The sequence below is a fragment of the Hemitrygon akajei genome, chromosome 20 (genome assembly GCF_048418815.1).
Source record: "Hemitrygon akajei chromosome 20, sHemAka1.3, whole genome shotgun sequence".
NCBI lineage: Eukaryota > Metazoa > Chordata > Chondrichthyes > Myliobatiformes > Dasyatidae > Hemitrygon > Hemitrygon akajei.
In genome coordinates, this window is record NC_133143.1 from 17,262,428 (window position 1) to 17,290,254 (window position 27,827).

The 27,827-nt window shown below is 39.7% G+C and overlaps 1 protein-coding gene across 4 annotated transcripts in view; it reads left to right on the forward strand.

The window, feature by feature from the left end:
- rmp24 (ribonuclease MRP subunit p24) overlaps positions 1-27,827 on the forward strand; it is a 94,502-nt gene that overhangs the window by 19,725 nt on the left and 46,950 nt on the right. For all 4 annotated transcript variants that reach the window (XM_073023929.1, XM_073023930.1, XM_073023931.1 and 1 more), the window contains exons 3-4: positions 6,572-6,594; positions 6,682-6,881. In XM_073023929.1, coding sequence (XP_072880030.1) covers positions 6,572-6,594; positions 6,682-6,881 — 223 coding nt within the window. The remainder of the gene's footprint in view (positions 1-6,571; positions 6,595-6,681; positions 6,882-27,827) is intronic.

Genomic DNA, 27,827 nt, shown 5'->3' on the forward strand with positions numbered 1-27,827 from the left:
TTGTGGTGAAGCCACACTCAGGTTGGAGGAGCAACACCTTGTAATCCATCTGGGAGGCCTCCAACCTGATGGCATGAACAGTGATTTCTTGAACTTCCAATAATGGCCCTCCTTGCCTGTCCAGCGCCTCTGTCTGGGGCTGTTCCCCCCCGCGCTTTCTTTATTCCATGGCCTTCTGTCTTCTGCTGTTAGATTCCCCCTTCTCCAGCCCTTTATCTCTTTTACCAATCAACTCCCCAGCTCTTTATTTCACCCCTTCCCCCCACCGCCCCCCCATCCTGGTTTCACCTATCACCTTGTGTTTCTCCCTCTCATCCCCTGATCGTCTGACTCTGACTCCCCATCATTTTTTCTCCCGACCTGCTTAAGGGTTTTGGCCCAAAACGTCGACTGTACTCTTTTCCCATAGGTGCTGCCTGGCCTGCTGATTTCCTCCAGCATTTTGTGTGTGTTGCGTAAACTAAACCTCAGCTATTTTAATGGTAGTTATTTAAAACCCAATGATAAAATAGTTTCTGGCAAAGTCCTGATCATATAGGCAGGAGAATGGAAGCATTTTTTTTTCCATTCGAGAGGAGAACTTCCATAACTCCTTAAAGATATTGTTCACTACAGTGCTTAGGCACTTAACTGCAATCCATTTTAAACACCTTGCTTTTTTGTCAGAGACTGTGTTGAGGAATTTTTTTCTATCTGACCTGAAGGGGACTTTTGAGCATTACTGGGGCATATGATTAAATTATCTCTGATTATTTAAGCTGATTTTCTCATTTTGCTAAGTAATCTTGCCATTTGTTTGTTCTGGGTATTAAAGAAATTGAAACCTTCAATTGCCCCCGAGAAAAGAAACTAATTCTGTTCCTATTCTCATTCATTATTCTTCTTCCTTTTGGCGTTGGGGTGAAATGAAAGCCTATGGTTATGTGAGATGCTGATCACATAACTTCTAAAATTACTATTTCCTTGAAGGGTAAGGAGGAATTTAATAGAATGATTGTAAATTACTGCTCATTTCTGTTCAGGTAAATTGCTCTTTTCATTTTATTTATTATATTTTGTATCAAAATGCTGAAATCTTGATTTCATCAAGGTTTTCTAAAGCAACTATTTTTAATCATGGAGTCTCTGAAGCAGATGGTCCTCAGATTTCTGTGAATTTGTTAGTATCTGTGTAATGTTGCAACACACATTCTGTGGTTATGGTGCCTTTATTTTCACCTGGCTGGCTAACCGCGTCATCCCATGGTCTTTGCATGTGCTGTATGGACAGTGAATTCCAAAAAATGCCATTATTAAAAGTCACCAGGAGCTGGTCAATGTTTGGAGAGGAACTTGGAGAAGGTGTCTCTATAGCAGAAACTTCTGGTAGCATCACATTACATCTAGATTTCCTAGAGCATGTTAATATCTTGAGCTGCCTCAGGAGGATATAATTGATTGTCAGCTCTCTGTACATAATCAGAGAAGCCATAATACCAGAACAAAAATTCAATGCTTTAATCCAAATACATTAATGTTTGAAATAAGCTTGTAAATCATGACTCAAAACTTAAAAAAATACTACTTTACTGTACTAAACTCAAGTTGCAGTGTCTTTTGTAGAATTTTATAAAAACTCCAAATAGCCAAAGAAAGGATATAGTACAACATTCAGTAGTTTAAATATGGCAAAACATAAACCCAGTCCCTGTGAAATTGCCCTATTTTGTGCTGTTGGGACAGTTCAGCAGAGGTCCCACAGCTTGCTCTCTAATTCCAGTTACCAATTTAGACTTTTGACTTCTGGGCTTTCCTTGTTGGGGATGAAAATTGGTAAATTTTGTGGGTTGTTTTAAATTTTAACCCACATTTTTTTTCCAAAAGTGAGATTTGCATTTATTTAGTATACTTCATGACCTTGGATATCCCAAAATCAATTGCATTCTTGAGTGTAGCTGCTGTTGTAATGTAGAGCGACACAGAAACCAATTCAAAGTTACACAGCCAGCTACAAATAATCCATGAGCACACAGCCTACAGCTATAAGCCAAACAATGCATCAAGCTTGTAAGTCATACCCAACCTCTGCTGTTACAGTAGATTTGTGAGGGGCAAAAATAGAAATATTGTTTATTCGCCCACAGTGGTTGTGGAAGTGTCTTAACAGATTGGAGGTGAAAATCTTTTCAAATTGGTCAGTGCTGTGTAGGAATGCTATAACATTTTTCTTTGAATACTAGTTATAGGGCCATGCAGTTATCAAACTACTCACTGGCTCCCCAGGGGATGTTGGTAGACATTAGAAAGTGTGATAATTTAGTTACTTCTCAAATGTGCCCTAGGAACATAAGAAACAGGAGCGGGGTCGGCCATCTGACCCGTCAAGCCTGCTCCGCCATTCAGTAAGATCATGGCTGATCTGGCCATAGATTCATCTCCACTTATCTGCCTTTTCCCCATAACCCTCAATTCTCCTACTATGCAAAAATCTATCCAGCCTTGTCCTAAATATGTTTTCTGAGGTAGCCTCCACTGCTTCATTGGGCAGAGAATGCCACAAACATGATCAGCTTCTTAACATTCATGTTCACATTGAAGATGAAGTAGAAAATTGGATGCAAAAAAAAGTTTTTAAGTTCAGAGTAACTTTTATTATCAAAGTGTATATGTCACCATATACTATCCTGAGATTCATTTTCTTGTGGGCGTACTCAACAGATCTATAGAATAGTGACTATATAACAGGATCTCCTGCAGCCCACAGAACGTCACCAATGATCGCTGGCGCCACCTTATATAAAGGACTACTAATTGAAGAAACCATCATGGCTATAAGATGCATTAGAAGGCCCATCGACTGAAGCAATATTGATTGTAACAGGTTAAGAGCATATTGTAGATCTCCAGATATTCCATGGGAGATTAATGAGCATATCAAGGGCAGTAATGAATTTCAATTAGCCTAATATTAAGTAGAAAATAGAGTGCAGAGTGTTTCTAAATTACATTCAGTAGAACCTTAGCTAGTATGCAGCAGGAGTAAAGGCAGGGTGGGTGCAATTCTGGAAATCAGCAAAAGAAGATGTATGGGTGGAGCGCAAGTGTCGTTATGAAATAAAATATAAAATATGGAAATTAAAGAGATGGCATGAATCCGAATCAAGTTTATTATCAACGTTTCTGAGGATATATCCTGGGCCCCACATATCAATGCAGCTACAGAGGCTATATTTTATTTGGAGTTCAAAGAGAACTGGTATGTCACAAAGAAGCTCATAAATTTCTACAGATGTACCATAACTGGCTGTATCACTTTCTGGTATGCAGAGAGGGGCTACTGCACAGGATTGAAATAGGCTGCAGAAATTGTAACTGGTGTCAGCTCCATCATGGGCACTAGCCTCCATAGTATCTGAGACATGCCTCAGAAAGGTGGCCTTCATCATTAAGGACCCCCATCACCCTGGACATGCCCTCTTCTCACTGCTACCAGCAAGGAAGAGACAGACAGACATACTTTATTGATCCAGAGGGAAATTGGGTTTCATTACAGTCGCACCAACCAAGAATAGTGTAGAAATATAGCAATGTAAAACCATAAATAATTAAATAATAAGTAAATTATTCCAAGTGGAAATAGTCCAGGACCAGCCTATTGGCTCAGGGTGTCTGACACTCCGAGGGAGGAGTTGTAAAGTTTGATGGCCACAGGTAGGAATGACTTCCTATGACGCTCAGTGTTACATCTCGGTGGAATGAGTCTCTGGCTGAATGTACTCCTGTGCCTAACCAGTACATTATGGAGTGGATGGGAGTCATTGTCCAAGATGGCATGCAACTTGGACAGCATCCTCTTTTCAGACACCACCGTCAGAGAGTCCAGTACCACCCCCACAACATCACTGGCCTTACGAATGAGTTTGTTGATTCTGTTGGTGTCTGCTACCCTCAGCCTGCTGCCCCAGCACACAACAGCAAACGTGATAGCACTGGCCACCACAGACTCGTAGAACATCCTCAGCATCGTCCAGCAGGTGTTAAAGGACCTCAGTCTCCTCAGGAAGTAGAGACGGCTCTGACCCTTCTTGTAGACAGCCTCAGTGTTCTTTGACCAGTCCAGTTTATTGTCAATTCATATCCCCAGGTATTTGTAATCCTCCACCATGTCTACACTGACCCCTTGGATGGAAACGGGTCACTGGTGCCTTAGCTCTCCTCAGGTCCACCACCAGCTCCTTAGTCTTTTTCACATTAAGCTGCAGATGATTCTGCTCGCATCATGTGACAAAGTTTCCCACTGTAGCCCTGTACTCAGCCTCATCTCCCTTGCTGATGCATCCAACTATGGCAGAGTCATCAGAAAACTTGTGAAGATGGCAAGACCCTGTGCAGTAGTTGAAGTCCGAGGTGTAAGAACCTGAAGGCACTCACTCAATGATTCAGTAACAGCTTCTTGCCCTCTGCCATCCGATTTCTGAATGGACATTGAACCCATGAACACTATCTCACTACTTATTTTGCACTAATTTAATTTACCTTGATGTGGGTGTGGTGTGTGTATGTATATATCTTGAAGCTGTGACATCTGGACTGGGAAAATGGCTCCAACAAATCCCAGGAGCAACATCTGTGATCTTGGTCTAGAAGAGTGCAATTCTAGGACCAGCGATGATACTGCGCTGGACTGTCAAGCTCCCAGGCCTCTGTAGAGGACTAGAGATTGAGGGAAAAATACACATGCGCACCACCCATAAGGGGTGAGGGGAAAAACTAAATAGTGCAAAAGAGGAAAGGTGAGGTAATGTTTATGGATCATTTAGAAAACTGGTCGTGGAGGGGACGAAGCTGTTTCTTTATTGTGAGATGTGAGTATTCAAGCTTCTGTCCCAGCAACACAGTCGTAGTAATGAGAAGAGGGCAGTTCCAGTTGATGAGGATTCCTTGTGAAGGATGCTGCTTTCTTTGAGGCACCACCTCTTGAAGATGTCCTCGATTCTGGAAGAGTTGTGCCTGTGATGGAGCTGACTGAGTTGACAATCCTCTGCAACTGCTTTTAATGTATGAAATAACATTGGTACGTATAATAAAATGCATCAGAAATCAAAATGAAATAAACTCAGTGACAGAAAGTAAACTGTAAGGGTCTTTTCATGACAAAGCCCATTAATGGTGTTCCTCAGAACTCACTATAAGTTAGTGTTTTAGACAAATGTAGTTCAAAGATACTTCTATGGTAACATTTGAAAGGTAATCCAAAAATTGATGATATAATTGACAGGCTGAACAGGAATGTTTGACCGTATCCATTGAGAGTACTGCTGCTACTTGAGTGGTGTCTAGGTGCCCCGGAGATGTATACACTCAATACACTAATACACTCAAAAACTTCTATAGTTGTATGGTGGAGAGCATTCTGACAGGCTGCATCACTGTCTGGTATGGAGGGGCTACTGCACAGGACCGAAAGAAGCTGCAGAAAGTTGTATATCTGGTCAGCTCCATCTTGGGTATTTGCATACAAACTACTCGGGGAGCGGTGTCTCAGAAAAGCAGCGTCCATTTTTAGGACCTCCAGCACCTGGAGCATGTCGTTTTCTCACTGTTACCATCAGGTAGGAGGTACAGAAGCCTGAAGGCACACAGTCAGCGATTCAGGAACAGCTTCTTCCCCTTTGCCATCCAATTCCTAAATGGACGTTGAATCTTTGGACACTACCTCACTTTTTTAAAATATACAGTATTTCTGTTTTTGCAAGTTTTAAAAAATCTATTCAACATATGTAATTGATTTACTTGTTTATTGATTATTATTGTTATTATTTTTTCTCTCTGCCAGATTATGTATTGCATTCAGCTGCTGCTGCTAAGTTAACAAATTTCACGTCATGTGCCAAGGATAATAAACCTGATTCTAATTCTGAAACCTGATTCTGATTGACAGTGAGGAGGAAAACAAGTTTGGGAAGATAATTTGCTCATTTGGGCAGTAAAGTGGAACTTCATCTGTGGAAGTACGAGACAATACATTTGGGGAGGTTTAACAATGGTTGATTATGGATTGCATGGAAACTAAGAAGTGATCTTAATTGTTCCATTGTGCAAAACCACACATCCTTGCATAATCTAGTTTGGTAACATTGACGAAATATTTTTTAAAGTGCTGGGGTAATTACTTTGTTCTTTGGAATAATTCCGGGAAATTCTTACATCCATTTGAGTGCCCACTTACCCCAATGATATAGCTATAATTTTGTAGCCCTCCAATACTACACTAGAGTGTCAGTGCTAATTGTATTTAAATCCTTTGAAATAGGACTTGTCTGAATAAGGTAACTGAATTCAGGAGTACGTCCAGCCGAGGAATTGATGATATTGAGCACTTTCAATGATATCAGTTTTACCTTTTCCCTTTGTTTTCTTGTCAGCAAAGAAACCATTTTACCAGAGGTGTAACATTTGTATAAATTAGATCTTTGAATTTTAGTGATCTGTTCATGATCTGTTTTGCATAATTATCATAACACCATTTCTGTAAACTATCATTTTAAGATGTGTAATAATTGTAATCATATTTTTCACTTTTTTCCTTCAGATGGACACACAGTTGTATACCAGGTCAGTATAAAACAATATACCTACTACATTGCTTGGTTTCATGCAGTTTTTGAACAATTTTTTATTGATCCTTTGTTTATCTTCCAGATGGGAAAATTAAGTCCAGTGGAGTGTGTAAGCACTGCTTTCAGATCCTTCATCCTGAAAACCATCGAGTGCATCTGAAACCCAAAAAAAAGATAACGACACAGACAAGGAAGCTACTACAACATAAGGCAGCCAATTGGAAACTTACCCTCAAACAGCTACGGAAGCTATGGAAATATGAGAAGTCCCAAAACAAATTGGTGAGATCTGTGACAACCTTTCAGCCACTATATATCTAGTTTTGTTTTTCCCTTTTTGTTGTATATGGAGGTTCAACACTAGAGCGAGTTGGATTCCAGATGTTGGCAATTCTGAATTTGTACAGCTAAGTAAGTAAATTAGGACATGTAAAGGTCTTGATTCAGGACTTTGTGCAAAATAGTTGTTGTATGGGTTAAATATCCTAAGATTGGATGTTTCTTGTAGTGAATTTAGTCCTCCTGTGGGATTGTATTAAACTTGAGCTTTATGGTGACGAGTGTCATTTCAGTTCATGTTGTTGACTTTTCTCATCTATGGAATACTTTTTCATTAGAAGGGTGGCTGTGTTGTTCTTGTCTTGGGTTCTACTACACTGATAATCTCTTTGAGAGGAATTACAGAGCTACAGTACCTGGGAGATGCCAGTCAAATGACAGAAAAATTCCATCAAAGCTCCTGTTTTTTTCCAATATCTTGCAACTGCTCGTGTTTGAAGTATGGGGGATGAGGAAGGGGCTGATAGTTGGTCTATAGTTGGCCTGCTGGTGGAAACTGGTGCTAGCTGTGGGCTATTGCAGCCTTGAAGTGTGATTTGATTTCTTGACCACATGTTATCTAAACTGGGGCCCAATCAGTAATCGAACTTCAGTTCTGTGATTTACTATGCAATGTACTAATTGGGTTCCCTACAGATGTGCTTTAGAATGTGTGGGAATCAGGCTTAATATCATTGGCATATATTTGCGTACAATACATAAACATACCTATGAATTAAAATAAATGTTTTTAAACTATGTTAAACAAGTAGTACAAAAAGAGAAAAAATAATAGTGAATAGTGTTCATGGGTTCATTTTTCATTCAGAAATCTGGTGGAGGAGAAGAAGCTGTTACTGAAACATTTTTTTTCAGACTGCTGTACCTCCTCCTTGACGGTAGTAATGAAAAGAGGTTATCTCCTAGGTAATGGGGGTCCTTAATGATGAATGCCACCTTTTTGAGTCATCACCTTTTGAAGATGTCCTGAATGCTGGGGAGGCTAGTGCTCATGATGGAGCTGGCTGAGTTTACAACTTTCTGCAGCTTTTTCTGATCCTGTGCCGTGGCAGCTCCATACCAGACTGTGATGTTCAATCAATTTGAGACTTGCTTCGGTGATGTATCAATTCTCCTCAAACTCCGAATGAAATATTAGTTGCTGTCACGCGGCCTTCAATTGCATCCATATGTTGGGCCCAGGATAGATCCTCGGAGATGTTGACACCCAGGATCTTAACTGCTCACCCTTTCCCCATCTGATGCCTTTGAGGACTAGTGTATGTTCCCTCGACTTACCCTTCCTGAAAATCCACAATCAACTCCTTGGTCTTGCTGGTGTTGAGTGCAAGGTGATTGTTGCAGCTCTATTCAAACAGCTGATCTATCTAGCTCCTTTGCACCTCCTTGTCATCATCTGAAATTCTGCCAACAGCAGTTGTGCCATTTCCAAATTTGTAGATAGCATTTGAGCTGTGCCTAGACACACAGTTGTGGATGTACAGAGAGTAAAGCAGTGGGCTGAGCATGCGTTGTTGATGGCCAGCAAGGAGGAGATATTATTTCCAATCTGTACTGACTGTGCTTTCCTGGTGGGGAAATCAAAGATCTGGTTGCAGAGGGCAGTACAGAGGCCTAGATTTTGGAGCTTGTTGATTAATACAGAAGGTATGATTGCATTGGACACTGAGCTCTAATCCATAAATAGCAGTTTGACATGGGAACTATTATTATACAGGCGATCCAAGGCCGAGTGGAGAGCCAGTGAGATTGCATCCGCTGTAGACCTATTGTGGTGATCAGCAAATTGCAGCATTCCAGGTCCTTCCTTAGGCAGGAGCTGATTATTGCTATGACCAACCTCTCAGAGCAGTAGATGTGAGTGCACTGGGTGATGGTCATTGAAGCAACTTGCCCTGGTCTTGACTATCGCTCTTTTGAAGCGGATGGAAACCTCCAACCTCAGCACAGAGAAGAAGCAAGTGAAAAAATGAGGGCATTTGGGGAAATGGTTGTGACACTCTTAGGAACACTTTCCCAGTTCTCTCATGAGTCCTTCTTTCAGTATCTTTGTTCTGTCTTCCCCATCACTCTGTAGATAACCTTTTTTAAGTTTCATAGTGTAATAGGGCTTTTGAGCAGCTCATTTGGAGCAATATTTATATAATACAATTTTGTATAAATCACTGCTATTGTAGATGTAAATATATAATAATGGCAGATAAATATATTTCAGAATCTGAATGCCCAGACAGTGATTGAAGCCAGTTTGTTGCAGCAGTTAAATGAGTTTTCTTAAGGTTGTTATTGCTGGGGGTGATGGTGGGGATAAGCTCCCACTCCCTATTAAATATTCCCAAAGGTGTGCCTCTCATAGTCTAGCTCCTAGCCTTCATGTGTAGCTTGGCTACTAAGCCTGGCAGAACAACTTGTACTGAGAGGAGAAAGGGCAAAGGTGGCTTACTGGCACCTTAAAACCAGTCACTTCAGGCAGATGAGGTTCAGTACGTCAGCCGTGGTTGGTAGCTCATCTTGGAGAAAGTAAGCTCTAATCTCAAGCCTCCGCTGCCTTGCGGCTATACCCACTCATGGGGAAGGCTTTGGTAGTAAACCATGAGGGGAAAAATCTGGAGCTGTAGTCCCTAAGGCTTGAGTTCGTGCTTGCTGGTAACTCTTGTGATGCTGCTGGTGCCAAACTGTATCAGTCTCTGCCATTCCTTTGGATTCATCGGCTGTGTGGAGAGGGGAGGCCTGCTACATGGACAACAGCTTGCTCTCCATATCGTGCTGTCCTGCGTGTCTCATAGCCAGCTGGGACGCAAGGTAAGTTTGCTGATCACCAGACTAGTTGCTCCATGCTATCTGGTAAAACGTTAAATGCATACCAAATGCCAGAGACCAAAGTACATTGGTGTACAAATTGATATACATGGTACCTCAGATTAGCAAAAGAACTGTTAAAGCAAGCATTGTCCTGGTGATGGCATAGGAAAACAAAGCTTCCCGGTTGTTCAATTTAAATATATACAAAATTGTTGACATGTAATGGGAAGCCATGAAGACTCTGTATAATGAGCCATATGAAAATAGTTAAAGTGTTATGAAATTGTAGTTACAAGATTGACTGTATAAATTGGCTGACTTTCCCTGAAACAGCAAAAGCTAAGGGTATTTGTTAACATTTAAGTGGAGCATTTTAAGAGTAGGACAAAGAACTGGCATGACAAAAGTAGACCATAAGATATAGGAGTAGAAGTGGGCCATTTGGCCCATGGAGTCAGCTCCATTCATGGGCTGGTCCAATTCTTCCAGTCTTCCCCATACCCTGATGCCCTTGCTAATTTATCTCTGCCTTAAATACACCCAGTGACTTGGCCTCCACAGCCGCTTGTGGCACAAATTCCTCTGACTAACGTAATTTCTTCACATCTCAGTTCTAAATGGACGTCCTTCAATCCTGAGTTGTGCCCTCTTGTCCTAGAATCCCCTACTATAGGAAATAACTTTGCCATATCTAATCTGTTCAGGCCTTTTAACAATTGGAATGTTTCTATGAGATTCCCCCCCCCCCCCACCCCATTTTCTTGAACTCCAGGGAATACAGCCCAAGAGCTGCCAGATGTTCCTCATACGGTAACCCTTTCATTCCTGGAATCATTCTCGTGAATCTTCTCTGAACCCTCTCCAATGTCAGTATATCCTTTCTAAAATAAGGAACCCAAAACTGCACACAATACTGCAAGTGTGGTCTCATGAGTGCCTTATAGAGTCTCAATATTACATCTCTGCTCTTATATTCTATACCTCTAGAAATGAATGCCAACATTGCATTCACCTTCTTCACAACCAACTTAACCTGGAGGTTAACCTTTTAGGGTACCTTGCACAAGGGCTCCCAAGTCCCTTTGCATCTCTGCATTTTGAATTCACTCCCCATCTAAATAATAATAAATAATAATAATAACTACCTGTTTATTTCTTCCACCAAAGTGCATGAGCATACACTTTCCAACATTGTATTTCATTTGCCACTTCTTTGCCCATTCCTCTAAACTATCTAAGTCTCTCTACAGACTCTGTTTCCTCAACACTACCTGCTCCTCCACTTATCTTTGTATCATTGGCAATTATAGCCACAAATCCATTAATACTGTAGTCCAAATCATTGACATGCATCGTAAAAAGCAGTGGGCCCAACACCGACCCCTGTGGAACTCCACTGGTAACTGACAGCCAGCCAGAATAGGATCCCTTTATTCCCACTGTTTTCTGCCAACCAGCCAGTGCTCCACCCTGCTAGTAATTTCCCTGTAATTCCATGGGCTGTTATCTTGCTAAGCAGCCTCATGTGCGACACCTTGTCAAAGACCTTCTGAAAATCCAAGTACACCACATCTTTGTCTACCCTGCTTGTAAATTCCTCAAAGAATTGCAGAAGGTTTCCCAGACAGGATTTTCCTTTCAGGAAACCATGCTGGCTTTGGCCTATCTTGTCATGTGCCTCCAGGTAGTCTGTAATCTCATCCCTAATAATCGATTCCAACAACTTCCCAACCAGTAGGCAGTGTTATAAGCAGTGTTGATGGCAGAAGCATCCAAGTGCAAAATTATGGCATGAATGTCAAGGCAGACAAATTTGATGTCATCCACTTTGAATCTAAGAGGAAACATTAGAGTACTTTATATCTGCTGAAGCCCAAGGTGTGGTGGGAGTTCTGTTGTCTTGGGTTTCAAGCAGAGAATGAAATGCAAAGAAAATCGGAAAGAATAGTTAAATGCTGGCCTCCAGTTGGAGAATTAATACTGTTTAACTGAGGTCCAAGTTCTATATTATATAAAGTACTTTAAGCACTAGAATCTGTATATCAATGATAAATAGGAATAAATTGTCAATTTACTAGAATAATACGTGGTTTCTAAATATAAACTGAGGGGCGAACACAAACAAAGTTTGTATTCCCTGGAATCTGGGTGAGAACCGATTAGATTCGATTAGTTTAAGGAACTGATTCAGTGGATGGAAGAAAGGTACATCTGATGATTCAGGAACCTTGGGCAGTGGTTTGTTGCTCATCAAAATTTAGAGTTAATGAAACTAAATAACAAGGGTATGTGGGCGTCAAAAAGATAACAGCGAGCCCTTGAAATTTTCCGTTGCAAACAAATATGAATAGCTTTTCCTTTAAAACATTTACTTTAATATTAAATCACTTTAAGTCAAATACGTTCACAGGTCACAGGATTCAAAATCCTATGTTTTGATGAAAAGCAACAGCTAATATTTGTCCCCTGCTATGAAAAATACAATTCTCATCTGATTGTGATAGAACAGAGAAGAACAATAACATTGAAGCAAGGTATCTAGATGTCCAAACATTTATTCTGGAGTGCAATAATTGAGCTCTGTAGTGGAGATTTTTGAAAGACAACAATTGCTGAATGTTTTGGGACATAACCCTCTAAACAATGCATTTATGGTAGTCCTGGTATTAACTAATTTTAAATATGTAAATATATGTCAGTACTTTGGAACTGATGCCATTTATTATCAGATTTACATTATTTTCATTCTTTATAATCTCAAAATAATTTGGTATTTATGTGTATTCCAATTGCTACAAGATAGGTAATCTACCCAACTCCATGGCCACATCCCACACAAATTTGTTTGGATTTGAAGATTGTGCCACAAATCTAAATGGTCTTTGAGCATTGAAGAGCTTGGAATACTTCTTACAATTTGGTCAGGGTCAACCATGGATGTTGTGTCCCAGCAGTCTAGTTGATACACAAGCAAGGGCAGTGAAATATGGAGAGCAAGCTGTTGCCCCTCTCCACGTAGTTGAAGGAATGGTAGAGACCGATGTAGATTGACACCTGAGGTGTGAAAGGAGTTGCCAACCAGCATTAAATTCAACATAGGGCTGTTTTAGGAATTCCAAATGCAGATTTTTTCCTTGGGATTCACTCCTGAAGCCGTTCCCTTGCATGGGTATAGCTGCAAGGCATTGGAGGGTTGAGATCAGAGCATTTCTTCTAGATGAACTGCCAGCCATGGCCTTTGAGCCCCATATGTCCGAAATGACTTTTCTAAGGCACAGTAACTTGCCTTTCCTATCAGTAGAAACAGTTCCGTTGTGCTTAGTAGCTAAGCCACACATGAAGGCCAGGAGCTAGACTTGGTTGTCAGACGGAGGTATGTGTTGGGGAGCACTTCGGGTCCAGTGATCACAGTACCATTAGTTTCAATATAATTATGGAGAAGGTTAGGACTGGACCCAGGGTTGAGATTTTTGATTGGAGAAAGGCTAACTTTGAGGAGATGCGAAAGGATTTAGAAGGAGTGGATTGGGACAATTTGTTTTATGGGAAGGATGTAATAGAGAAATGGAGGTCATTTAAAGGTGAAAATTTGAGGGTACAGAATCTTTATGTTCCTGTTAGGTTGAAAGGAAAGGTTAAAAGTTTGAGAGCGCTGTGGTTTTCAAGGGATATTGGAAACTTGGTTTGGAAAAAGAGGGAGATCTATAATAAATATAGGCATCATGGAGTAAATGAGGTGCTCGAGGAATACAGGTGCCTGTAAAAAGAATCTTAAAAAAATTAGAAAAGCTAAAAGAAGATACGAGGTTGCTTTGGCAAGTAAGGTAAAAATAAATCCGAAGGGTTTCTACAGTTATATCAATAGCAAAAGGATAGTGAGGGATAAAATTGGTCCCTTAGAGAATCAGAGTGGACAGCTATGTGTGGAGCTGAAAGAGATGGGGGAGATTTTGATCAATTTCTTTTCTTCGGTATTCACTAAGGAGAAGGATATTGAATTGTGTAAGTTAAGGGAAACAAGTAGGGAAGTTATGGAAACTATGACAATTAAAGAGGAGGAAAAACTGGCACTTTTAAGGAATATAAAAGTGGATAAATCTCCGGTCCTGACAGGATATTCCCTAGGACCTTGAGGGAAGTTGGTGTAGAAATAACAGGGGCTCTGACAGAAATATTCAAATGTCATTAGAAATGGGAATGGTGCCGGAGGATTGGCGTATTGCTCATGTGGTTCCATTGTTTAAAAAGGGTTCTAAGAGTAAACCTAGCAATTATAGGCCTGTCAGTTTGACGTCAGTGGTGGGTAAATTAATGGAAAGTATTTTTAGAGATGGTATATATAATTATCTGGATAGACAGGGTCTGATTAGGAATAATCAGCATAGATTTGTGCGTGGAAGGTCATGTTTGACAAATCTTATAGAATTTTTTGAAGAGGTTACAAGGAAAGTTGATGAGGGTAAAGCAGTGGATGTTGTCTATATGGACTTCAGTAAGGCCTTTGACAAGGTTCCGCACGGAAAGTTAGGAAGGTTCAGTCGTTAGGTATTAATATTGAAGTAGTAAAATGGATTCAACGGTGGCTAGATGGGAGATGCCAGAGAGTACTGGTGGATAACTGTTTTGTCAGGTTGGAGGCCGGTGACTAGTGGTGTGCCTCAGGGATCTGTATTGGGTCCAATGTTGTTTGTCATATACATTAATGATCTGGATGATGGGGTGGTAAATTGGATTAGTAAGTATGCAGATGATACTAAGGTAGGTGGCATTGTGGATAATGAAGTAGGTTTTCAAAGTTTGCAGAGAGATTTAGGCCAGTTAGAAGAGTGGGCTGAACGATGGCAGATGGAGTTTAATGCTGATAAGTGTGAGGTGCTACATATTGAAGAATGCAGTAGAACAGTGATCTAAGAATAATGGTGCATAGTTCCCTGAAGGTGGAATCTTATGTGGATAGGGTGGTGAAGAAAGCTTTTGGTACGCTGGCCTTTATAAATCAGAGCATTGAGTATAGGAGTTGGGATGTAATGTTAAAATTGTACAAGGCATTGGTAAGGCCGAATTTGGAGTATTGTGTACAGTTCTGGTCACCGAATTATAGGAAAGATATCAACAAAATAAAGAGTACAGAGAAGATTTACTAGAATGTTACCTGGGTTTCAGCAACTAAGTTACAGGGAAAGACTGAACAAGTTAGGTCTTTATTCTTTGGAGTGTAGAAGGTTGAGGGGGGACTTGATAGAGGTATTTAAAATAATGAGGGGGATAAATCAAGTTGACGTGAATAGGCTTTTTCCACTGAGAGTAGGTGAGATTCAAACAAGAGGACATGAGTTGAGAGTTAGGGGGCAAAAGTTTAAGGGTAACACGAGGGGGAATTTCTTTACTCAGAGAGTGGTAGCTGTGTGGAATGAGCTTCCAGTAGAAGTGGTAGAGGCAGGTTCAGTATTGTCATTTAAAGTAAAATTGGATAGGTATATGGACAGGAAAGGAATGGAGCATTATGGGCTGAATGCGGGCCAGTGGGACTAGGTGAGTGTAAGCGCTGGCACGGACTAGAAGGGCCGAAATGGCCTGTTTCCGTGCTGTAATTGTTATACAGTTATATGGTTAAGTTGTTTGAGACACTGGCCATTGGGAGGGTTTAATGGGTAGTTGGAGCTTATCCCCCCCACCACCCCCAGTTATAACAACCTTGAGGACCATTCTTGCAATTAACCAAAAAGAACTGAGATTTTCCAGGACATTGATTTTGGTTGACATTTCCAACATCTGCAGGTTTTTTAAAATTTTCACTTCTTAAAGAAGATAGAGATTGAAGGTAAATGGTTATAATTTTACCTTTGATTTTTTGTGAAGATTATGTACCTTAACTATTTTCAGTTAAAAGATCAGATTTGCCTTCCACTTGGTAAGCATCTTCAACTCTCAAAATGTGATGGTTAAACTTCAGATTTTGCTTGCTCTGCCAATTCCCCTTAACATCATCGAGGAATGAATTTTTTTTAAAATTTTTAAATTAGTTTTTCAAAACATTTTACAAATTAAAAACCCCAAATCCCAATGAGGAGCATTAATACAGTGCAAAATTAAGCATACAATAACAATATGCTACAAAGGAAGAGAATTTAACAAAAAAGCACCTAAATTAAAGACAAGTGAGCTTAGTGTCCTCCCCAAGCCCCACAACACAAGAAAAAAAACAACAACAACTCCAGACCGACCACAACACAATATAAAGAGTATAGGTCAGGACAGTCAAACTCCCAGACTGTGAATACACTTAGCAACAGAGGATAATAATGCCTACTACCAGAAAAAAAAAGGGAGCTGAAAGAAGAAGAAAAAAAGGGGAAAAAAACCCTAGTCAAGAGGAAGGTTATGAAAGTACTCGATAAAAGGTCCCCAGGCCTTATGGAACTTTAGATCCGAATTAAGAACTGAATAATGAATTTTTTCGAGGTCCAAGCAGGCCATAATGTCGTTAAGCCATTGCGCATGAGTGGGCGGGGCAACATCTCTCCATCTAAGGAGGATCAAGCGTCTAGCCAGGAGAGAGGCAAAGGATAGTATTCGGCATTTGGTCGGACCCAGACATAAATCTGTCTCGCCCCAAAAACCGAACAGAGCAATTAAGGGGTTTGGTTCTAGGTGCTGATTCAGAATACCCGATAATGTAGTGAAGACATCTTTCCAGAATTTCTCCAAGCTAGGACAGAGCCAGTACATATGGATGAGAGAGGCCACGCCCCCTTGCATTTATCACAGAGCGGATTAATGCCAGGGTAGAATCGAGATAGTTTAGATTTAGACATATGGGCTCTATGAACAATCTTAAACTGTAAAAGGCAATGGCGAACACAAAGAGAGGTTGAGTTAACCGATTTGAGAACTGAGTCCCAACTCTCCTCGGATAAGGAGATATTTAAATCCTGCTCCCAGGCCATTTTAATTTTATCCACAGGGGCCCATCGTAGGGCTGCTAGTTTATCTCGGATAATTGATATTAAACCTTTACTTAGTGGATTAATGGAAAGAAATAGGTCCATAGCATTTTTCGCAGGCATTTCAGGAAAGTTAGGAATTAAAGGAGCAATAAAGTGTCGGATTTGGAGATATCTGAAAAAGTGAGTGTTAGGCAGGTTGAACTTAATGGAGAACTGCTGAAAAGAAGCGAAGCGATTATCAATGAAGAGATCTTCAAAATGTCTAATGCCCTTCCTATACCAAACATGAAATGCTGAATCGTACGTAGTAGGTAAAAAAAAAGGTGATTATGTGCGACAGGACTAGAAACGGAAAACCCCTGGAAACCATAGCATTTCCTGAACTGAGCCCATATACGCAAAGTGTGTCTAACAAGAGGATTAGCTATTGATCTGGGCAGACTACTAGGGAGTGCAGAGCCAAGAAGTGCAGATATAGATAATTCTTTAGTGGAGCTCAACTCCATTGCCACCCAGTTAGGGCACTCGGGTTGACCGTGGAAGAAAGACCAGAAGGCAGCACAACGTATATTAGCTGCCCAGTAATATAAGCGAAAGTTAGGTAAAGCCATGCCACCCTCTTTTTTAGATTTTTGGAGGTGGATTTTATTAATTCTGGAGCGCTTATTCTGCCACAGATATGACAAAATAATAGAGTCTAAGGAATCAAAAAAAGATTTAGGAATAAAAATTGGGATAGATTGAAATAAGTATAAAAATTTGGGGAGAACATACATTTTAACAACATTAATATGACCTACCAAAGACATAGATAGAGGTGACCATTGTACCAGACTCTGTTTTATAGCATATGAAAGATTGACAAAGTTTTCACGAAAGAGATCTTTAAACTTCCTTGTGACTGTAATTCCAAGATAAGTAAATTGATTATGGACTACTTTCTTTTTTCAATCTTTTTATTAGTATTAATAATATTATGAACAAAATACAATTGATATATTAATAAAGGGATTACAAACATACAAATTCCCATTACACCTGAAAGAATACATAAGCAATGATTACAGTATAAATAAGTTTCCCCAAAACATGAACCATACAGTATATGTATGAACAAGGTAAATCAAGATATTTCATAATATATAATATAAAAAAGGAAAAAAAATTTGCAAAATTGACTAACCTACTAATCTAATATCTAAAGAAAAAAAAGCAGAAAAAGAAAAAAAAGAAAAACTAAAAAAAAGAAAAAAAAGGGCTGTTTATAATATCTCACAAGAATACATAAACATCAATGTCGTCAACTCCGATCCTCTCAACATAAATAAGATTACAGCTGAAAAATCCAATAAGCTTGGAACAGGGTCATATTACATCATATGAAAATATTGAATAAATGGTCTCCATATCTTTTCAAATTTAATAGAAGTATCGAATACACCACTTCTAATTTTTTCTAAATTTAAACATAACATAGTTTGAGAAAGCCAATGAAATACAGTGGGGGGATTAATTTCCTTCCAATTCAACAAAATAGATCTTCTAGCCATCAAAGTGAGAAATGCAATCATTCGACAGGCGAAAGGAGATAAATGAAGTGAGTCCATCATCGGTAAACCAAAAATTGCGGTAATAGGATGGGGTTGTAAATCGATGTTCAATACCGCAGAGATAATATCAAAAATATCTTTCCAATATTTTTTCAAAAGCGGACATGACCAAAACATATGAGTTAAAGACGCGATTTCCAATTGACATCTATCACAAATAGGGTTTATATAAGAATAAAAATGAGCTAATTTATCCTTGGACATATGGGCCCTATGTACGACCTTAAATTGTATTAATGAATGTTTGGCACATATAGATGATGTATTAACTAATTGAAGAATTCTATCCCAATTCTCAACAGGAATAATAAGATTAAGCTCTCTTTCCCAATCATTTTTGGTCTTATCAAGGGGCACTGAACGTATCTTCATAATTATATTATAAAGTTTTGATATAAGCCCTTTTTGAAAAGGGTTTAATTGAAACAAACTCTCCAAAATATCTGAAGACACAAAATTTGGAAACGTAGGAAGTACCGTACTTAAAAAATGCCTAACCTGTAAATATCTAAAAAAAAAATGAAATCTAGGCAAATTATATTTATTAGATAATTGCTCAAAAAACATAAAACAATTGTCCGAAAATAAATCAGAAAATCTTAATAAACCCCTAGTTTTCCAAGCCAAAAAAGCTTGATCTATAATTGAAGGGTGGAAAAAACAATTAGACACAATAGGAATATTTAAAACGAATTGAGTCAACCCGAAAAATTTCCGAAATTGAAACCATATACGTAAGGTATATTTAACTATCGGGTTGTCAATTCGTTTCGGCAATTTAGAAAGAGCAAAAGGGAGAGAAGTCCCTAAAATAGAACCCAGAGCATAACCTGGTACCGATTTAATTTCCAAACTCGCCCAATGAAGGCCAAAAGGACCATCCCATTCCTTCAACCAACATAACAAATATCTAATATTAACTGCCCAATTGGACTACTTTAAAAGGGAGATCACGAAATATTAGTTCTTGTGCTTCTTTATTAATTGGGAAAAGTTCACTCTTATGGAAATTAAGTTTATAGCCAGAGATCTGGCTAAACTGGTCAAGAAGTGAAAACATTAGAGGTAAGGATGTAGATGGATTTGAGAAAAAGAGTAATAAGTCATCAGCATAGAGAGAAACTTAATGCTCAACACCCCCTCTCCAAATCCCGGTCAATTCAGGGCAGTTTCGAAATGCTATCGCCAGAGGTTCTATAGCCAAATCAAAGAGAAAGGGACTTAAGGGGCATCCCTGACGGGTGCCACGTTTGAGATTAAATACTTGGGATTTCTGAAAATTAGTTAAAACAGAAGCAGTAGGACACAGATACAGCAATTGGATCCAAGAGATGAAACTTTGGCCGAGGTCAAATTTTTCTAAGACTGCAAAAAGGTAGTTCCACTCTATACAATCAAATGCTTTCTCCGCATCGAGGGAAATAACACATTCAGGAGTCCCAGTTGGAGCTGAGTATAAAATATTAAATAGACGCCGAATGTTAAAAAAAGGGAGATGGTTTTTAATAAAGCCTGTTTGGTCATCAGAGATAATGGAGGGAATAACAGTTTCTAATCTATGAGCCAACACTTTAGCTAAGATCTTTACATCAACATTGAGCAGAGAGATCGGCCTGTACGAGGAACACTCTGTTGGGTCTTTGCCCTTTTTTAAAAGAAGAATAATAGATGCCTCATTGAAAGAGGGTGGCAATTTGCCGTAATTAAACGAGTCAGATAATACTGAAAGTAACTGAGGAGAAAGGAGTGAAGAGAATGATTTATGAAGTTCTACAGGGAACCCATCAGGTCCAGGAGATTTCCCTGAGGACAGTGCAGAAATTGCAAAAGATATTTCTTCTGGTGATATAGGCGCATTGAGTTTGGCTTTGAAATCAGATGAAAGTGAGGGGATATTCAGATTCTGTAAAAAAATTGATCAACAGAGATATTGTCATTCAGAGATTCAGAGGAATAAAGCCAAGAATAAAAATTTTTAAATGCGTCATTAATTTCTAAATGATCCGATGTAAAGTCTCTGTTCTCCTTCCGGATCTTTGTAATATGTTGTTTGGCTTTGGAACGCCTCAGCTGATTGGCTAGGAATTTACCAGACTTATCCCCCCACTTGTTACGTTCCCAGTAACCGGGTGACATCCCAGCAAAGATAGAGAGGTCCGTTGGAGCCTGATGATACTATTTTCAAACGTTTTTATTTATAAAGGGGCACAAACATATGGTTAATACAAAACATTCAGATCATATACATCGTCAAAACTCAATCTAAAGCACAGGTATAGTAATAATCAATCAGAAATAAGCTCTATCGTTGTCTAGGGGATACTGAGTCCAATGGAATATAAGAGTCACTCAAAGTCTGCAGGCTTCCCCATTTTGGGAACCGCTGGCATTTCACGTGTTGGAGAGAGAGAGAAGGAACACTTGCCCGTCGTCTTTGCGAAGCAAATCCCTGTTGTTAGTTAAAACGGTTTTTCCTTTGGTTTCAGCCACAGACTCCCGATCCGGAATCTAACGCACGTGGCTTCCTTCAAAATGGCTTCCCGCTCCGACGGGAAGTGATATCGTGTCTTCTTCGTGTGTCTCCTTGGTGCGTCTGAGGCCCCGCCTCGGCAGCCCACCTTTTATCTGGACTGGCAGGGTTGTAGATGTCAATCAGGGTGGGGGTGAGGCAATCTTTCCCCCATCACCCAGCCCACGTTGCCCTGAGGGTTTGCACGTAGTCCAGTCCCTTATTCCACAAAGGTGTCTCCCAAGACAATGGCTATGTCCATGGCTTTTGTCTGGCTGAGAGGCCAGCCCACATTCCATACTGTAAGGCTGCTCTCTCTCTCTCACGATTCTCACAAAGGAGGGGGCTGGGGTCATAACATCCCCATGAATGTAAAAGTGACTCTTGCTTTCGAGAAGTTGGCGTTCGACAGGTTGAGTGGACAGAAGGTTAAATTTAGTTTGGAGTTCAACGTGCTTCTTGTATAATTCAGGGTTCTTAGTTTGGGCATATATTTGATCCAAATCTTTAATCTGGTTAATGAGGTCTGATCGATCTGCACGGGATCTTCTGTTGAGATTTGCTGTGTAAGAGATTATTTGACCCCTCAGATATGCTTTCATGGCATCCCAGACAATCTGGGATGGCACTTCAGGTGATGTATTAGTGTTAAATAAAAGGTTATCTGATCCTTAATAAATTTTACAAAATCATCATCCGATAATAAAGTTGAATCAAACCGCCAGTGTTTATTCCTCTGAGGGAGACCAGGAAAGTTCAGAGAGAGGGTAATTGGGGCATGGTCAGAAATCAGTATACTCTGATAGTCACAAGAGTGGGCAAATGGGATAAGTTGGTTATCGAGTAAGAAATAGTCAATTCTAGTGAAGGTATGGTGAACATGTGAGAAAAAAGAATAATCTCTCTCCGTAGGATGGAGGAAACGCCATATATCAGAGATACCAAAATTAGAGAGAAACGATTGGATAGCTAAGGCAGATTTAGTAGGTGATCTGGTAACAGAGGACGATCGGTCCAGTTTAGGATCCAACCAACAGTTGAAGTCACCACCCAGTATAAGAGGGTATGAGTTTAAGTCTGGTAGTGAGGAAAAAAACCGTTCAAAAAAGTTAACATCATCAAAGTTGGGGGCATACAGGTTTGCTAGTGCAACTTTAGTGTTATATAGTTTACCAGAAACAATAATAAAACGGCTATTTGTATCAGATATTTTATTATGGAGTTCAAAAGGAATATTTGAGTTAATAAGAATGGAGACTCCCCTAGCTTTAGCGGCAAAGGATGAATGAAAATGCTGACCCGCCCACTTTGACAGAAGCCGGGAGTTATCAAAACAACGAATATGAGTTTCTTGAAGGAAAGCAATGTCAGCTTTGAGTTGTTTGATATGTGAGAATACCTTCCTCCTTTTAACAGGGTGATTCAGTCCCTTTACATTCCAGCTCACGAATTTAAGTGCACTAGCCATTATCAATTACTAATGCATAAAAGGCAGCAGGCATATAAAAAGTCAAGCAGTACACTAGCAGTCTGGGAGCAGAGATGTAAACATAGATTCGTAAAATCAAAACGTATACATGTCCTGAGCAATAAAGAGAAACAATAAATACAGTGAGTGATGTTGGAACTGGAAAACCCACCCCATCCACACAACCCAAAACTAGATGGCTACCAAAACAAGTAGCTAGCTCTACCAAAAAAATTAACCCAAATACAACTTCCAGATCTGTGTCATTAACAACAGTTCCGTATAAATATTATAGCAAATAGTAACTAGTTTATGCACTAGAAAACATAACTACAGATTAGAACACCTTCTGCAGAAATATAAAACTTAATACAGAGAAAATCGGAAGAAAACCAAAACTAACCTACCCGCGAAACATTATAGAAGAATAAAGTAAGAGAAAGGGGGAAAAAAAGGTGACGAAAAAAAAGGAGAGGAAGGGGAAAATTATAAATTCAAGACGAGTATTTATCAACCATTTACAGAGAGGAGAGAAAAAAATTCAGAGATTAGAAAAAAGGGGTGAAGAAAAGAAAAAAAGATAAAAGAAATAAATATTAAAAAAAGGAAAAATAAATCAGCAATTAAACTGTGAACCAACAAACAGGGAGGCCTTCACTAAAGACTTTGAACCTCCAAAACAAGTTAGAGTCAGTTGTAGAACTCTGTAGATAAAGTTATACAAGAATAAAAATAGATTACACACACACCAAATCCCGGGAAAGATTGTCAACAGCCCTTAGAGTTTCAATGAATAATGTCTGAGTGATTCAAGTGAAGTCTGAGTCCAGAAAAAGTAATTTTACTACGAGGAGTACTTATCCACCATTTTAGGAGGTCCGATCAGATTCCGAAGATGACTGGATAGCCGGAAGACGTGCCACAAATGCTTCAGCTTCCTTCACTGATTTGAACCACTTGTATTTTCCGGTATTAAGCTTGATTCGTAGATCGGCAGGATTGCGAAGAGAGGGTTTAAAACCACGATCAAAAAGCACTTTCATTGCGCCTTTAAACTCAGCGCGCATCTTTAAGGTCTGGGGTGCAAAATCTTCCACAAAGCGAATAGTTGTATCCTGGAAAGGAAAAGACCCCCTGCGACGTGCCTCTACAATCAGACTGTGTTTTACCTGGTATTGATGGAAACACAAGATTACTGGTCATGGACGGGAGCCCAGAATTCCGGAGGGAACGTAATCTCTGTGTGCCCGTTCGAGCTCGGGCGGGTTCGGAAGCAAATCTTTCCCGAATATCTCTCAGAGAAACTTGGCGAAAAACTTCACGGTTGATCCCTGTTCGGTCGCCTCTGGCAATCCAAGAATTTTGAGATTGCAGCGTCTGCTGCGATTTTCGAGATCCACCATTTTGGAAAGGAGTTTGTTACATTTTTCCTCTAAGCTGGAACAGAGAGTCTCCAAGTATCGAACCTGACTTTCTAAATCTTCAGAAGTCGAATCGATGCGAGATAGGTGTTCGGCATGCTTGTCCACTTTATCGTTGATCCGATCCAGTTTGTCTTCCAACTGTTTGAAAGCGGTTTTAAATTCCTTTAAAATTTCATCTCGGAGCTTTCCGAGCGCAACCAGGGTCTCGTCTGAGGGAGCCATAGCTTCTTTTCTCCCGGATTTAGAACTCTTGCTAGACATTGTAAGTTAGATATGTTCACAGGCAAGTAAGAGATACCGAAAAAATTCCTAACTAAGGTTTAAAAAATGGAGACATTTAGTGCAAAGATAGCAACAGTAACGGAACAAAAGTTCGGAGCAGCTAAACAATTGCCATCTTACCGGAAATGAGGAATGAATTTTGATGTTGTTAATTGGTAAAGTAAGTCGACGATGCTACTTGGAATTTCTGAGCAGCTTGTAATCTGGAGTGCAGTCTGCTATAAAATAACTCTTTTCCTGTTTTTTTTAGTATTTAACTGTCACACAGTTCTTGGGTTCTTTTTTATATTGTACTCAACTGAGGAGTTGATTCATTACCATAACCCCTCTTAAGCATTGCTTTCAGGTAGCGCTAATTAAAGTTGTTGATATCTTTCCATTTGTTTTCTCTCTTAATCTAAAATTGCTGTATGTTGTGCTGGCCAAAATCAGAAGCATAATTAATGGAAGTGCATTTACTGCCAAAGTCAGACTGAATCAGACTAGACAAATCAGATAAAATTTGACATGTAAATATAATTTGCTTAGGCAGTGCACTCAACAGTGTTTGGATTACTGAAACTGTAAGGTTACATTTGTATACATTAATTTCATTGACAGTTCTTAATGAATTTTGCTCAGCGTGAGAGTTGTTTGCTCAGTAAATTGATTTTTATTCCTGATTTAAGTTACAAGTTGCTCCCCCTAAATGCAGCCAAGATATTTTATTTTAAGGTTCTATTAAATACACTGACAACTTTGAAAGAGAATGTTGTGTTGAAATTGTGCATCTGTAGCCATCATGCATGTGATTTAGACTGTCAGACCTCATTACCATTGCTAACCTTCACACTTATTAAGCACATTTTTATTCATGCATGAGGTGAGGATGGCCATTTATCCCTAATTGACCTTTAACTAAAAAGCTAATGCTTCAGATACTTTGTTTTATTAGGTTGGTTATTTCAGGATTTTGAAATAGCAGTCATTTAAAATAAAAGTGTACTTCATGCCAGAATGCTGCATGATTTGGAAAGCTTCTTGCTGTTTTTATCCTTCTTGCCAGTAGAGATAATGGGTTTAGAAATTGCTGAAGAAGCCTGGTTTCTGCAGTTCATTTTGTAGATGTAGCATGGTGTCCTATTCAGATTCAGTTTATTGTCATTTATAAACTACAAATACAATGCAGTTAAAAAATGAGACAACGTTCTCTGGAATGATATCACGAAAAAGCACAAAACAGACCACACAAGAAAAACCACATAACATTTGGTAATCCCCAATCCAGAGTCCGGAGAGGCTGCTGTGTATCGATATCACGCTACCATCTTAGCACGTTCCCCGGAAAGGAACTACAAACCCATCAGACAAACCTAAAGCTACAAGACCTACACAAAACCACATAGTTACATATAGTTATAGTTAACATATAGTTTCAACAGTGCAGACAATACCATAATTGATAAAAGACTAACTGACAAAGACCACATAATTATAACACATAGTTTCAACAGTGCAAAGCAATACCATAATCTGATAAAGAGCAGTCCATGGCACAGTTTAAAAGAAAGTCTCAAAGTCCTGACAGCCCATCATCTCATGCAAATGGTAGAAGGAAGAAAAACTCTTCCTGCCATTAATCTCCAGCGCCGCAACTTGCCGATACAGCACTTTGGGAGCCCTGACCACAGCCAACTCCGAGTCCGTCCGAAAACTTCGAGCCTCCGACCAGTCCTCCGGCACCGAGCATCATCTCTGCCAAGCGCTTCAACCCCGGCACTGGCCACTAAGCAACAGGCAAAGCCAAGGATTCGGGGCCTTCCTCCCGGAGATTTTTCCGATCACACAGTAGCAGCGGCAGCGAAACAGGCATTTCAAAAGTTTCACCAGATGTTCCTCCGTGCTTCATATGTCCGTCTCCATCAAATCAGGATTGTACACGGCTCCCTACTGGACAGATTACAGATATTCATTCCAAAGTGGCCGCAACAAGCTGGAACTCCAAAGCAACACACACAAAATACTGGAGGAACTCAGCTGGACAGGCAGCATCTACAGAAATGAATAGTCAATGTTTTTGGTAGAGACCCTTCTTCAGGACTGACAAGGAAGGGGGAAGATGCCAGAATGAAAAGATGAGTGGAAGGAGAGCAGGCTAGCTGGAAGGTGATAGGTGAAGCCAGGTGTGTGGGAAAGGTCAAGGGCTGGAGAAGAAGGAATCTGATAGGAGAGAAGAATGGACAGTAGGGGAAAGAGAAAGAGGAGGGGACCTGGGGGAAGTAAAAGATCTGAGTGGAGAATAGAGGGGAGGTAGAATTTGTTTACTGGGAGGTGAAATCAATGTTCATGCCATCAGGTTGGAAGGTACACAGATAGAATATAAATTGTTGCTCCACCACCTTGAGTGTGGCCTCGTCTTGGCACAAGAGGAGGCAATGGACCGACATGTCAGAATGGGAAATGGGAACCTGAATTAAAATGTTTGGTCACCGGGAAGTCCCACTTGCGGCAAATGGAGCAGAGGTACTTGAAGAAGATCTGTCATAAATTGCCCACCTTTTTATTCTGGCACTTTCCCTCTGCCTTCTCACTCTTGAAGAAACGTTTTGGCCTGAAATGTCGACTGTTTATTCATTTTCGTAGATGCTACCTGACCTGCATTCCCCAGTATGGAAGCAACATACTTGGTCACTTTGTCTTTTAACAACAAAAGATAAATCAAAGAATATGAACATTGAAATACTTGTTCAATGAGTGACTTGATTTTCTCTGTAATTGGGGGTGGGGGGGGAAATAAGGGCATCTATATGTATAAAAATAGTTTAGTTCATATGGGTGCCCTGATTTCCCCTGTAATTTTTAGTCCTGTCGTCAAAAAAATCAAAGGAAAATAGCTTTTTGACTAAATCTTCAGAGGACATGAATGTAGTTGGGTGACCTGATTTGAGTATTAGAAGCTTGCTAACATTTGCTCTTGAGATCCACAAAAGGATAACTACCTGGTTCAGTAAGTTTGGTACACATCCAACCATAACATGTTGTTGATTTTTCATAGCACTTGAGCATAGTTTGCTTTTTTTTAGTAGTGCACTACAGTGAGCAACAAATATGCTGGAAAGTCATCTGGTCAGACAGCATCTCTGGAGGGAAACATGTTTTTTGGTCTGCCAGGTCCCTCCAGCGTTTTGTTTGTTACTCCAGATTTCTGCATCTGCAGCCTTTTAGTATTGTTGTCATGGATTAACTGGGCTCTGAAAACTCGCACTCATTCCTCATTCATACTTTACTTGTGCACAAGGAGAACTACATGGAACTTGTTACCACAATGTTCTGAGGTCTGAACAGAGAAAATGCTGTTTTTATACATACTTGACTAGCAGTTAATGGATTTTGGTTAAATGGTAAATTGTGTATGTTTGAATTCTTTACTTGCAAGATTAATCATCATTCAAAATGCACCTGTGGGGTCAATAGAAACTACAAGCTCATTACCAATAATAATTTGAAGTTAAAAGTAATTGTGCTTTATTTGGTGGTGTGTTCCTTGAATTGCTTATCTGATCTCCGTAAGGGATCTTTAGCAGCCCCCTGCTGAGTGAAGAGAAGCTTTTCCTGGGCTGTCTACCCTAGCCTGGACATCCTATTAACTCTTGCTTTGTTGCAACTTCCACAATAATGATTTTTTATTGTTACATGCACCAAGATCAATTGGAAGAAACTTGTTTTGCATACTGTTTATACAAATTAAATCACTACACAGTTTATTGAGCCAGAATAAAGTGTAAAAGCTGCCAATTAAGTGCAGGATCAGAAAGGAGAAAGTGAATTGAAGAGTTAATCTTATTATTCAAAAGGTCCATTCTAGACT